The sequence below is a fragment of the Homalodisca vitripennis genome, chromosome X (genome assembly GCF_021130785.1).
Source record: "Homalodisca vitripennis isolate AUS2020 chromosome X, UT_GWSS_2.1, whole genome shotgun sequence".
In the NCBI taxonomy this organism is placed as follows: Eukaryota; Metazoa; Arthropoda; class Insecta; order Hemiptera; family Cicadellidae; genus Homalodisca; species Homalodisca vitripennis.
The window spans coordinates 67,896,271-67,908,602 of record NC_060215.1 but is presented as its reverse complement, the minus strand read 5'-3'; the positions used below and the strand labels follow the sequence as shown (position 1 = coordinate 67,908,602).

At 31.5% G+C, this 12,332-nt stretch overlaps 2 protein-coding genes across 7 annotated transcripts in view; one reads left to right on the top strand and one right to left on the bottom strand.

Annotated features, from left to right (window-relative positions):
- LOC124369128 overlaps positions 1–12,332 on the bottom strand; it is a 338,533-nt gene that overhangs the window by 214,237 nt on the left and 111,964 nt on the right. The window lies entirely within an intron of this gene.
- Positions 4,128–9,526, top strand: LOC124369131. The gene is made up of 2 exons (XM_046826900.1): positions 4,128–4,622; positions 7,712–9,526. Exon 2 carries the CDS (start codon positions 7,723–7,725, stop codon positions 9,112–9,114), a length of 1,392 nt encoding a protein of 463 aa, XP_046682856.1. The 5' UTR covers positions 4,128–4,622; positions 7,712–7,722; the 3' UTR covers positions 9,115–9,526.

Genomic DNA, 12,332 nt, shown 5'->3' with positions numbered 1-12,332 from the left:
TGAAGGGTCTCTGGCGTGAAGCATTCTATCCTTGGAGTTGGGTGCACAACCGTTCCTATTTAATCCTACACTCATCAAATACCTTCCTTAAAGAAATTCCCCCAACTTCTTTTAAAGTAACACAACAAACAATAGGAAGTATTAACAATAGACTTAAGGTTGTGACTTAATAGGTTATGACTAAAACTAAGAAATAAAAACAAAAAATAGAAAACAAAACAGAAAACACCCACAACACCGAGAACACCATGAACAACCTTGTCTCCAAGCATACAACCCTTGTGGATACTGAGTGCAATAGTGAACTTACTGTGTGTAAAAAGTGTCAACTGGTCATACATACAAGAATGTTTATCGAGGTTCCATGCTCAAAGTAAGCAGAACCTGCTGAAATTCAGCAAACAAGAGGAAGAAAGAAAGAAAGGGGTTTTCACAGACCTAGTAGTAATACTATCCTAGTTATCAGAATTACGTTTACTCTTCAATAACGGCAGTATTAATGTCAGTTTTCTTCCCTATCATAATTTAGCCTTCACACAATCCATAAATCATATTTAACATGTTTAATTGGAGGCATAGTTCTTTTAGCCTATTATGATAACTCTCTCTCAATTGAGGAGCTTCCTATATAGGTATCTACATCTTAGCTTGAGGAAATGGGCTAAGTTTCAATTGGTTTTGTGGATGAAGTCTGTCAGTAAGTATTAGGAACTAGATAGGCTATAAATTTAAAAATTTGGAGTAGCTAATGATCAGAAATATGCTATCTTAATATTTTACAATATAACACTAGCCTAGTTTTGAGGGTTGAAATCTACTACCCTATTTCTCGCGTGACAAATACACTCAATCATTCATACACCTTTCAAGATAAGGTATTTTATTAATTCTTAACATGGACTTTTAATGACCATGGTTACATATTTGTACATTTTCCTCTTTGTGAAAATAGTACAAATACTTGTACCGAATAACCTCTTATCGTGTCTTTTAGCATGGGTTTTTAACCCCCCAAAGTAAGTTGGAGGGGTGGTCAAAAATGTTGAGTTAGTTTTGCGAAAAATAAACACTAAAAAACATTTACAACAAATTTCGTCAACATTGAACATTTTTTATAAAGGCGGGTAATTGTACCCCTCTAAGGGGATTGTAGGGGGTTTTAATTACATCATATATTTACTAATAGCCATAGGAATATACCTGAAAAATTAAAAAATAATTGGATGATGGGAAACCGGGTAACTCTCATAGCCAGGGGATGTCACCATTACATTTTAAAAAATTCATTTTTATTAGGTAAGTTATAGGCTAGTAGAATTAAAAATAAAATATAACATTTAATAGCAAAAAATTATAAGAGATGTATGATTTTTAAATATAAAATTCAATTAAGTGCTTTTATTTTGTTTTCGAATATCTTTATTCAAAAAACATCACAAACATTTTGTACCTTATCATGTAACATCTTAACTGCAGACTTATACTGAATGATACTGCGTACTCACCATCCAGTATTCACTGGATTACCTCAAAACAACTTGTAATTTACTGTAGTGTTACATCCCACCTTATTTGTGGTAGCCTAGGCTAATTGTTCATTATTACCTTTTTATTTGTTTATTGTTAAGAATAGTTTTTAAAATATTGTATATTCCTTTTGTATTAAGTATTCTCTTTCCTTGGTTTCAGTAAGGAATGTCATAACTAAAATATTAGCCTGGAACTTAAGAAGTTTGAAGTATGGACTAATTATAAAAAAATATTTTTTAAAACAAGTGTCTAAGCAGCTGTAAGGCTCTTGAGCTCAGGGATCTAACCATTTTCTGATAAATGGATGGAATAATAGCGTGAATTATTGAGTAATAATGTCTGCATAACATTTCAATTGGCTATTTTGTAAAGTAAGTAATGGATATAAAATAGAGTCCTGATACACCCTACGATAACGGGTCTGCCATTTATAATTTTTGTACAATACTTTAGTTAGATGGTTATAACACTTAATGAAGAAGGTTCAATAGCTTTTAGAATAAGGGTTTATATAGGCTGTAAAAAAGCAAAAACTATATAATATTAAGTATTAGTGTCCCAAAAAAGTATTTCCTTCAATTACTGGAAATGCGAGCCTTCACAAATCAATTAGAACTAACAAAAAAATATAAAAATGTCCTAAACTTAACCTATTAACCTAAATTAAAGCTACTATTAAAATTTCACTAATTATAGTTTTGTAAATATTTAATGAAGTAATTATTTATGATCACATTTTTTTTTTTGTAATTCCGCAACACTATTGAACGATATATTATGAATGCACATGGTGGAAAGTGTATCAAGTTTTCTAAGATAAGGTTTTCTTATTATATTTTAAATGTCAAAAAGATTACTTTGTATGCTATCAAACAATGCTGACTGTTGTTTACTGTTTGTTGTTTGTGTTCTGTTTATTCACTCAATATTTAGCCTACATAACTTAATCAACCAATAATCTGAACACCAACAATAACAATAAATAATGCCCAGGTTATGATAGGAGTCTGAGTCTGTTTCATTTGTCTAACTGAGGTCCTACTTGAGTCTTCAGAAAAAACTCTTGATCCATATAAAAAAAGTTATTTATATTTTAAATTTTAGACCTCACTAAGTTGTAGACTGTCACCAAATAACTCTTCTACATCCACCAAACAAGTAATGTGATGATTTCCATGTTTGATCCAAAAGTGGTAAGATGGAAACTAATCCCTGTATATGTGGTTTCAGTCACTGTACCCACTAAAATAAAAAATAGTAAAATGATTAATTATATTTTGTAAGCCAAAATAGCGTCACTGAATAAGTAAAACTGGGATTATCATTTTTACTGAATAAATCTGAATCTAGTCTTATTATCCATTCTAAGGCTGGTCCGTATGCTATATGAAAACAGCCTAGCCCTCCTGGAAATGCATGTAAAGGTCATTCTTCATCTATATGATACCATTTTCTGGGTTTTAGCTCAGCAATCACAGGATTCATGGGAGCCTAACCCCACCTTAACTTTTCATACTCACTCCTACTCACATCAGTATAAAATCTATTCAACAGAGTTAATGCCCCCCCAAGGAAGTTGTACACCATCCACTACTTCTGTTGGAACAGGGATCAAGAACTTATGTCCGCCATCAAACACATCCCAATATGTTATAGAGGCAATTTTGGATAAAAATTCCTTTCCTTTTTAGGAAACTGGCAGTTTTATAGGCCGTCTCACACCATACGTCTATCCATCCGCTGGACAGATGGGTTGGATGTTTGGTAAAGATCGCTAACCTGCTTATTGGAATGTTAGATGAAAATTCATCCAGTGGATGGATGTTTAGGAATTGCACACAGAGCAATTTTTACAAACGCTCACGCAGATATTTTCAGCTGCGCATGTTCACGGCATCACTTTAACAGACACCACCCGGCTAGTCCTCGCCTTGTAGTGTCTTTTTTGGTTATCTGTCTGAACTTGTTATTTGAACCTCTAAAATCAGTTATTGCTAACTAATTCCTTACTAAAGCTTCTTGTAGAATTGTCGACTCTTTCCTTGGCATATTTTTTTTACATATAGTAGCCATTTTGTTTTTGGTAACAATGTTTAGAAACATTTTTTTCAAAATGTTCAATGTTTAATTTTTATTACATGATGAAAAAGATATAAGAAATAAATTTTATATATATATATATATATATATATATATATATATATATATAACAGTAGCCTACATTTGTTGTCTGTATATTTATATAAGGCAAAATATAAATTTTGAGTTTTGAAGAATGTATAAAATTATGTTTTTGCCGATATTAACTAATAAAAAATAAATACCTTTGGGATTTTGCTAATTCTTAATAGTTTAAAATAGCCTACTTCAAGCATACAGCTAGTCATTCCTTGCTTGAGATTGATTTCCCGCAATTCTTGCCTTCCCTCTTTATATTATTCTCTATAAATGTCTAAACCTCTTCGAATTGTTCTTTACCTAATCTAAAATACCATCTGACTCTCTTTTCGCCCCCACTAAATCTGCTATCAAATGGTGGAATTCATTTAACACTTTTCTTTTTTATATTAATGGGGTGCACCCAATGTTTTCGTTTAATAACTGAATATAGTAGGACTGATTTTTGTCATCACTGCTGAACCTCAGCAGCGATCCATGGTACACTTCTCACAAAACCATGTTAGACCAAGATACACTAAATGCCATTATTTCAACGTTTCCCTGACATAGTTCACAACTCAACTGAATACAAGATGCAAACAAATTTGTACGTTCATCCGGATGGACTTTTGCGGTGAGGTAGTATCCCGTGGACATCCAAGGCATAAAATCTATCCATTGGATGAATGGACCGTTTGGTGTGTGGCGGTCTTTAGGATGGCTGGATTTCATACTGTTAAGTTATACGTAAATTCTTCAAGTATGTAATCTGTTTCAGATGGGAGCACAGTATTCAGCTACAGAATAACCAGAGGCAGAGCTGCCATTCGCAGAACTTGTGCTAAAATAACTTAGCTAGATCCTGTATTATCTGGTTCTGACTTTACCGGGTGACTTTTGAACGTTATAAAGCTATCATCTGTGACTTCTAGGTACTTAAAGACATTCATTATGGTTACGTTTAACATCTTCAAAAAGGACATTTAGTTAGTACTTTTCCAACTCGTTATTCAGATGAAATCAGGATATTTCAGTCTTAGAAGGATTAGGATTTACTTTCCATTTCTTAAAATATTCTTGGTGGAGATCTTGATTTAAAGAAGCCTCAGTTTGATTTCTAAGTCCTTGTGTTAGGTGACTAAAAGCAATATCATCGTAATAATGAACTTTCTACACAGTTTGTTAGGGTAGGTCACAGGTGTATACATTAAAAAGCAGGGTAGCAGGAACTGGTTTTGAAGTAGACTATCTTTCAGGGTTCTAAAAGAACCCTTGCCATATGCCCAAGGAAGACTTTGAACGAATTTTTTACCACTCAAACTAGAATTGAGATGATGCAACTGGACACAGGACACGGTTGTAAAATTTATAAAGAAGGCATTGTCACAAATCGCTGTAAGATCCAAGAAGATGACAGATATTGTAGATTTCCTCTCATACCCCCATCAATAAACGCTGTTAATGTTAGTCCCTGGTTGCAGCAATTACGGCTAAGTATCAATCCAGCTTGTTCAACAACAAGGCCGTGATTGAGAATAGGAGAGACTAGAGTGTACAGCTGCTTATAACGCAAACCAAAATAAGTGCTATTGGGCTGTAACTTTCAGCTTGCTCTGGCTCTTTGCCTGGCTTCAAAACTGCAATTTTAGCCACAGGTTTGTCTGCAGAAAGTTTTGAAATTAAGACCAAGCTTTTTAAAGTCGTTATCCATTTCATAATTCTCACTTTGTCAGCCAGGTTGTGGAGAAGAAGATCAGTAGTGTCATTAAACATCTCTATCATTAAATGCACTGTACAGGTGCACTTCTAACTGCACCCTGGAATATTTTCTTTTTAAAACCTCCTTTCTAAGACTCCTTCATGTACTTCTGTAAAAACATATATATACCAAAATCAATATGAAAAAATTTATGACCATCAATGCAAGATCTCTAACCTTGAATTGATATAACACTGATTATCTAGTTTACCTAAGTTTAAATAAGTACCCTCAAATACTTACCACAGATACTATTGCATTAAAAAAAAAACCCCCACTAATAACAGTTTTTAAGTACATTGCCTCTTCTGACCTTTGCATTACACTTTGAGCCCTTGAAACTTGTAAGTTTCACAAATCATTTGAGATACATAAGTGCCTAATAATTTAAATATTTTACATCAATAACATATGATGATCAACATAAATTTAAAATCTAAGACTCCTTTAACTTATTATAGCCCAAACCTTAAGTCAAGTATATGGAACTTTTATGCCATATTTAATTCATCAGTATAAATCCTTATAAATCTGGCAAGTCCTGCATAATATTTTAGGAATAATAGGCCTGAACGATTAGAATTAGTTTTAGAACTAATTGTTTTATTGAGTTGTACAGTATCATTTTTTTCTGTACAGGTATGGGGGGGGGGTAAATACATGGTTTATTCTACTTTTAAATTAAAGTCATATAGTATTTCATATTATCTTCTCTTGCATTTCTCTATTTTTTTGGACATAAATAACTTTTTATCGAGCTTTAACACTGTCAGACTCTTAAGTGCATGGAAACATCAACCATTTTTAAGATGCTTAGTAGGCTACCTAGGGTCTTTTTATAAATAACTTATTTATCAAACCTTATTTTTTAATGTTTGCAAGCATTTTTATTCATCACATTTTTACATTAATTACTTTTTCTTTTATTTTTATTATCTTAACCAAATTTCAAAACATAATAACAAATAAAGTCTACTTTTCAATTATGCTGAAAAATCAAATATATTGATGGTATAAAAATGCCATAAAGAGATGAAGAGCAATAAATTAAATCTAAATACAATACCAAATATAACATTCCTTTTGTTGGAGTTAACCTATTGACAGTGACAGATGCCTTGTGGTACAGAATCAGATTAATACTAGTTAATCTCACTCAGTATAGAGCTGCAAAGAAGGTGTATACGGTTATAATTTACTTCTGGTCTAAGGCATTTCTGGTACCATAGTTGAGTTTGCTTTTTTGCTCCATTCAAGAAAATATACACATACACAGTTCTAAGAAGCCTGCTTCTGTCAAAAAACAACTAATAATGGGTTTTATAACAATCTTAAAATCTGTAATCAAAGTTGGACAGTAACTTTGTCTTTGATATCTGCATTACATTACTTACCAAGTACCCCATACTTAATGTTTGCTAAAATGTAGAGTTAAAAGTATATGTTTGCTAAAACATCCAATTTCATTATCCGAAGGAAAGGTTCAATTAATAAGAAGTGTTGTTTCTTTCAAGCTACCTTCATTGCCAATGGATTTGTTACTGGAATTTTCACAACTTCAGAGGCGGTTCTCTGAGGCTGGAGAGAAAAATCCTTCCTTAGAGAGATTTTTTTAAATTAAACATCTTCAACAATTCTTAGACCAAAAAAGAGCATGAAAGCTTTTAAATTTGAACATTGTTCGCATGGAGTAAAACAGGGATGATTCACTACAGCCAGCTCGTAATATTTGAATGTATAAATTACATACAAAAAGATATATGTAATCAAAGTCCTTTAAGGTACATGTTTACAATTAAACTGTTATTCATTTTGGTGTATATGTGTAGATTTATTGTAGCTTGTTTTCACTATGAACTATATCGTTTGAATGAAGGTGGAAGTTGCCTGCTTATTTTAAACAATTAAAGATAATTCAAAAACTTACTAATATATGATAATATCAGTAGTAACTAACTTATGATAATATTTGACAGCCCATAAGTATGTGTCCGCTATTTCTCTTTTTTAACTTTACTTCCACAATTATTTCAGATGTCTTAAAATGGTTTTTGCAGTTTCCAAACATACAAATACTGTACAGTGTTAACTTAAAATTATTTGATATGGTAAAATGTGCAATATTTTGAAAAAGTACTCTGTACTTTAAAGACTATATTGATAAGTATGTGTTTAGTGCCACATAGTAACTAAATATTTGTATTGAGATTACCAGTGTTTGTTTTGTATACCAGTATTTAGATGTGTATTTATTGATTTCAGGCATTGATAATATGGAGACTCTACCAATGATGGTGGTGAAAATCATAGCTCACTGTTTAAATCCAATGGAGTTGGCAGCATGCTGTGGTACCAGCCAAACCTGGAGAGAAATCTTTGGAAATGACATTTTCTGGGAACGTTACTGCAGCAGTAACATAGCAGAGCACCTTGCTACTGCTGTAAGTAGAGTGCAGCCAAAGTTCGTATCTCCAGAAAATGAGCAATTGGAAAACACTCTAAGTCCTATAGGAGAGTGGAGATTAGCTTTCATGAAAGAACATATCCTGTGGAACCACTGGAAAAATGGGGAGATGATACAGGAAATGATAAATATACAGAACCCATACTGGGTGCCAAGTTATGAAGGAGCACGATGTGAATTTGTTACCAACGACCATCTAATTACCTTTAGAAGGAACCGAGTAATGCTGTGGAACATCAGCAACTATCCACAGTATATCAGCGATCCAGTTCTTCCGTTGTCATCTCACGTAGTGAATTTTTATTCACAATTAGATGAAAACAAAATTATCTTTGTTCAGGGAACTATAGTTCAAATTTATTGTTATGGGTTTCCAATAAATACAAAGTGGAGCCTTGAACAATATTTTATGTTTAATAGAACAGACAGGACTAGAGTAAATATAATGAAAGACATGGAAACTGTTCCTTCTAATGTAGGTTGCATCGTGAAGGAGAATTTTTTTGTAGGTTATTGTGACGACCAACTACATATTTGGAATCTATCTGGTACCAAGCTGGGGACAGTTTTATGTCCGGGTTTGAACAATTATGAAATAAGTGGCATTGTAACATCAAAGACACCTTCAAAGGACCTTTTAATTGAAGTTGTCAGAAATAACAAGAATCACCTCTATGTCTTCAATCTGGACAAACTTGAATTCTACCCCTCAACATATAATTATGGAGATAGTTGGAGATCATCTTATGCTATAGCAAATGGATTGTTGGCTATATGCCATAAACACTCTTTTAAAATCTATAACTACCACACCATCACGCTGGTGTGGATGATGCCTGCAGCCTACACAGTAGGAGTTTTGTTCCTAGAAGATTACTTTATTTTTATAGCAACGAATACTATGTATACATTCCACACAATCACTGGATCGTCTCAATGTATATTTGTAGATTTAACGGATGATATTGAAAATATATACAGATTTAATGATACTATCAGTGATAAATTTGTTTTACAAACACACAGATGGAATGAAATATTATACGAAGTTGATCTAAAATCAACTCCCATAAAATTTAAAACAACCAAACTCCAGGAAGCTGGCTTCTTATTTCATGATGACATAGTTATAAACAATTCATGTACAAAGGCAGCTACAATGTTGACACACAACAGAGTGAAAATAATCAGCAAATGGTAATTGATTGAACATTCAAAATTCAGTGGAAGCAGTTATTATTATTTTATATTTGTTAATAAGACATAATATATTAGGTATAAGAGGTTAGATGTGTGTGTATATTAAAATCAGCACAGATAGATATAATTTATTATTCTTATTAGACTGTTTATTAGTTTGCATTTACTTACAAACTGTGTGTGTTAGATAAGCACTATGTATAAGCTGTAAATAAATGTGTTACCTTTAGTGACCTTTGTACAAGAGTTCATCAAACTCTATACAAGTGGAGTCCACTTCACAAATCATTTGATTTTGTTATTAATATTTATGAACTTGTTCATTGTTGTACTGTATATTATAGTGATATACTTTATAGTTTGTATTTCCTACTGACTATTAGAAAAGTAAAAAAAAAATTATATTTCTGATATTTTTAACAACTTTTCATTTTTCCCCCTTGAGAACTGTTAAAAATAAAACAAAGATTTAATGATGTTATTGTACATCTAATTTTTAACAACCTCTAATTTGCTGGAATAAAACTTCTGAGAAGGGTCAAGATATAAGTTAAATACCCTACATACATATAAAGTAAGAAATAATACTGGTATACTAAAAATACAGTAATTTTATTTAAAATGACAGACTATAACAATATTAAAGTGTGCAAACATTCCTTTTAAATTACAGAGCGCCTTGTAATATCACACTCATGGTTGAGTGTACACGCCAAGAATGACTAAGTTATAATTTTGTAATATATTTGCATAAAACTTACATTTTATATCTTAATCTCAGGCTACGAAAATTAACAAATATAAACTTTGTAATAATAACATAGTCTTTGAATTATCACAATAATAAGAACTAGAAATAGGTTCAGTCTACAAATAATCAGCAACTCATGTTAGCAGTACCAAGAAAGAGTGAAAATGCTTTCACATTCAACTCATCTACTTCACCTGTTAAGCTTATACAGGTAAAAATATTCATTAGCACAGGGAACCAATTGAAAATGCTAGCTCGATATTCCTCCGGTACGACTAACTTTCGGGTAACCAGTGACAGGAATATATCAACCAATACTGATTTCATACAGTATGAAGCATCCTGCTGGTCCTTCATCTAAACATACCTACTTGTACTTTGTAAAGTTGATCCCTTCACTAATAAAGGAAGGATTTACATATTATCATACCATAAAAACTTAACAAATCTTCAATTCTGAATCACTTTTTCCTAAAATGTATGTGTTAAAAATTTATTTCTAAGTTCATGATTAATGTAATAAAGTTAGGAAAATTTGTAGCAGTTAGGTTGACTAACAGTTTCATAAAACACTTTTTTTTAATTTATTATTTAACTATAAACCCATTAGGTGCCTACCTTGAAATTTTGAGAATCAATTACCCAAAAAATATAAATATAAACTATAAAGTTTTTTATATCTTCAAAATTTTACTTTTAAAGATGACTAAAATTTTGAATTATATAAAACAAATCTTTTTATAGCTTAACATGTTGTGTTGTATACTAAAAGAAATAACATTTAAAACCGAGTAAAATGACACCACTCCCATCTCTCTATCTTGATTAGAAGTAAAGCTATGGATTTCAAAATACGTTGCTTGTGGTTTTTTAGCGGATTTTGAGAAACTTTATACTTTATTTATATGAGACTATTTAAAATAGGCCTATGTAGGGGAGAAATTGGCAATTTTCCTAATATATATGATGACTACATTCATACCAAATTTCATCAAATTCTGAGGTGGCCAAGTAAATTTTTGTGTTGATTTCATACAGAATGAACCTTAAACACAGAGGACTAAACCATCTTCCCCCTTGTATTCAGGAGGCTAATTTCAGATGGTACTTAAGTTTTTTGAGTTGGAGATACAATCTTCATAGCATGCCACCCACATAATTTTTGTTAATACTTTAAAGTAATTTATAATGAATATATTTGTCTATTTAAGGCTCCTGAATCAAGTTTGAAACAATACTTTTGGGATACTATTATGAGCAACAATTTCAAGAAATAGTTCCTTGAAAATATACATGTTGACAATAAAATTATGTTTCAAATTTCATGTATCTATCATACTAATGTAATAAAATAAATATGAATAAAAATAAATAGTTGCATAATACACCCATACCATACAAGTACACACAAACTGGCCCTTTTAACCCAACTCTTCAATTTTATAAGTCAAAATAATTGAAGGGAATATTGGAGTAAATAAATACAAAGGAAGTAAATTATACTGCATCACTTAATTTTTTACTGCATACATATAAGCTGAACATGTCATAAATTACCAAGTGGTAAATTTCACAAAAATTAACAAGAAATTGTCCACTCCTAAACTGTCAGACAATTCTAAAATGGCTCCTTCACTGAGCTATACCTACTGGAAGCAAATAATTCTCCTTCATTGAGCTGTACCTACTGGAAGCAAATAATTCTCCTTAATAACAGCAGATAAGAGAACAGAGATTGGTCTATGTACAATCTCTATGTACTATAGCAGCCTTTATTGAAATATCACTCAAGGTTGTAATTGTACATATGCAACAATTACAAATTGAAAACTAAATATTCATAGTTTTACGTTAAAAGAGACCTTAAACAATGAGTGAGTAAAAAAAGGCAAGATTACTATTTCACATAGTGACAAAACTCATATTAAAATCCATTAAAAATCACATTATGTCAAGCAGCGTTCATGGCTCTATTAAATATTGATCAAAAAGTAAATAAAATATTATAAAGTTATATAACAATATTTTACCTAACATATCAATTAAAATTAATTGGGAAAATTGTATGTAAACATCTTCAAGTTTCTGCCATGTTTTTTTTTTTTTTTCAGAAATAATTTTAGTTCCATGTTGTTTCTGTCTCTTAAAACTTAGAGATAGAACTAGACCCAATGCCACATAGTTAAATGAAATAATGCAGACTTTATTTTAGCATTTGAATGTAAACTGGTAGCACAATATCTTTAATATGAGTGCTAAGCAGAAAGTAAACAATTTTGTACACAGATGATCATTCGGGATTGTGATCCCACCAATAGAACTGTGCCTCAACTTTTATAGCAAATTACAATGAATGATCAACGATTTTTAAAAGTGCAACTGCAAATTTTCTTTTATATATTTTTAACTATAGTAAGAGATACAGAGTGTTTCAAAGTGCATATTAAATTGATTCCAAGACAACATAT

Excerpts from the sequence above, each read along its gene's own strand:
- LOC124369131 (XM_046826900.1), top strand. The coding sequence starts at position 7,723 with ATGGAGACTCTACCAATGATGGTGGTGAAAATCATAGCTCACTGTTTA.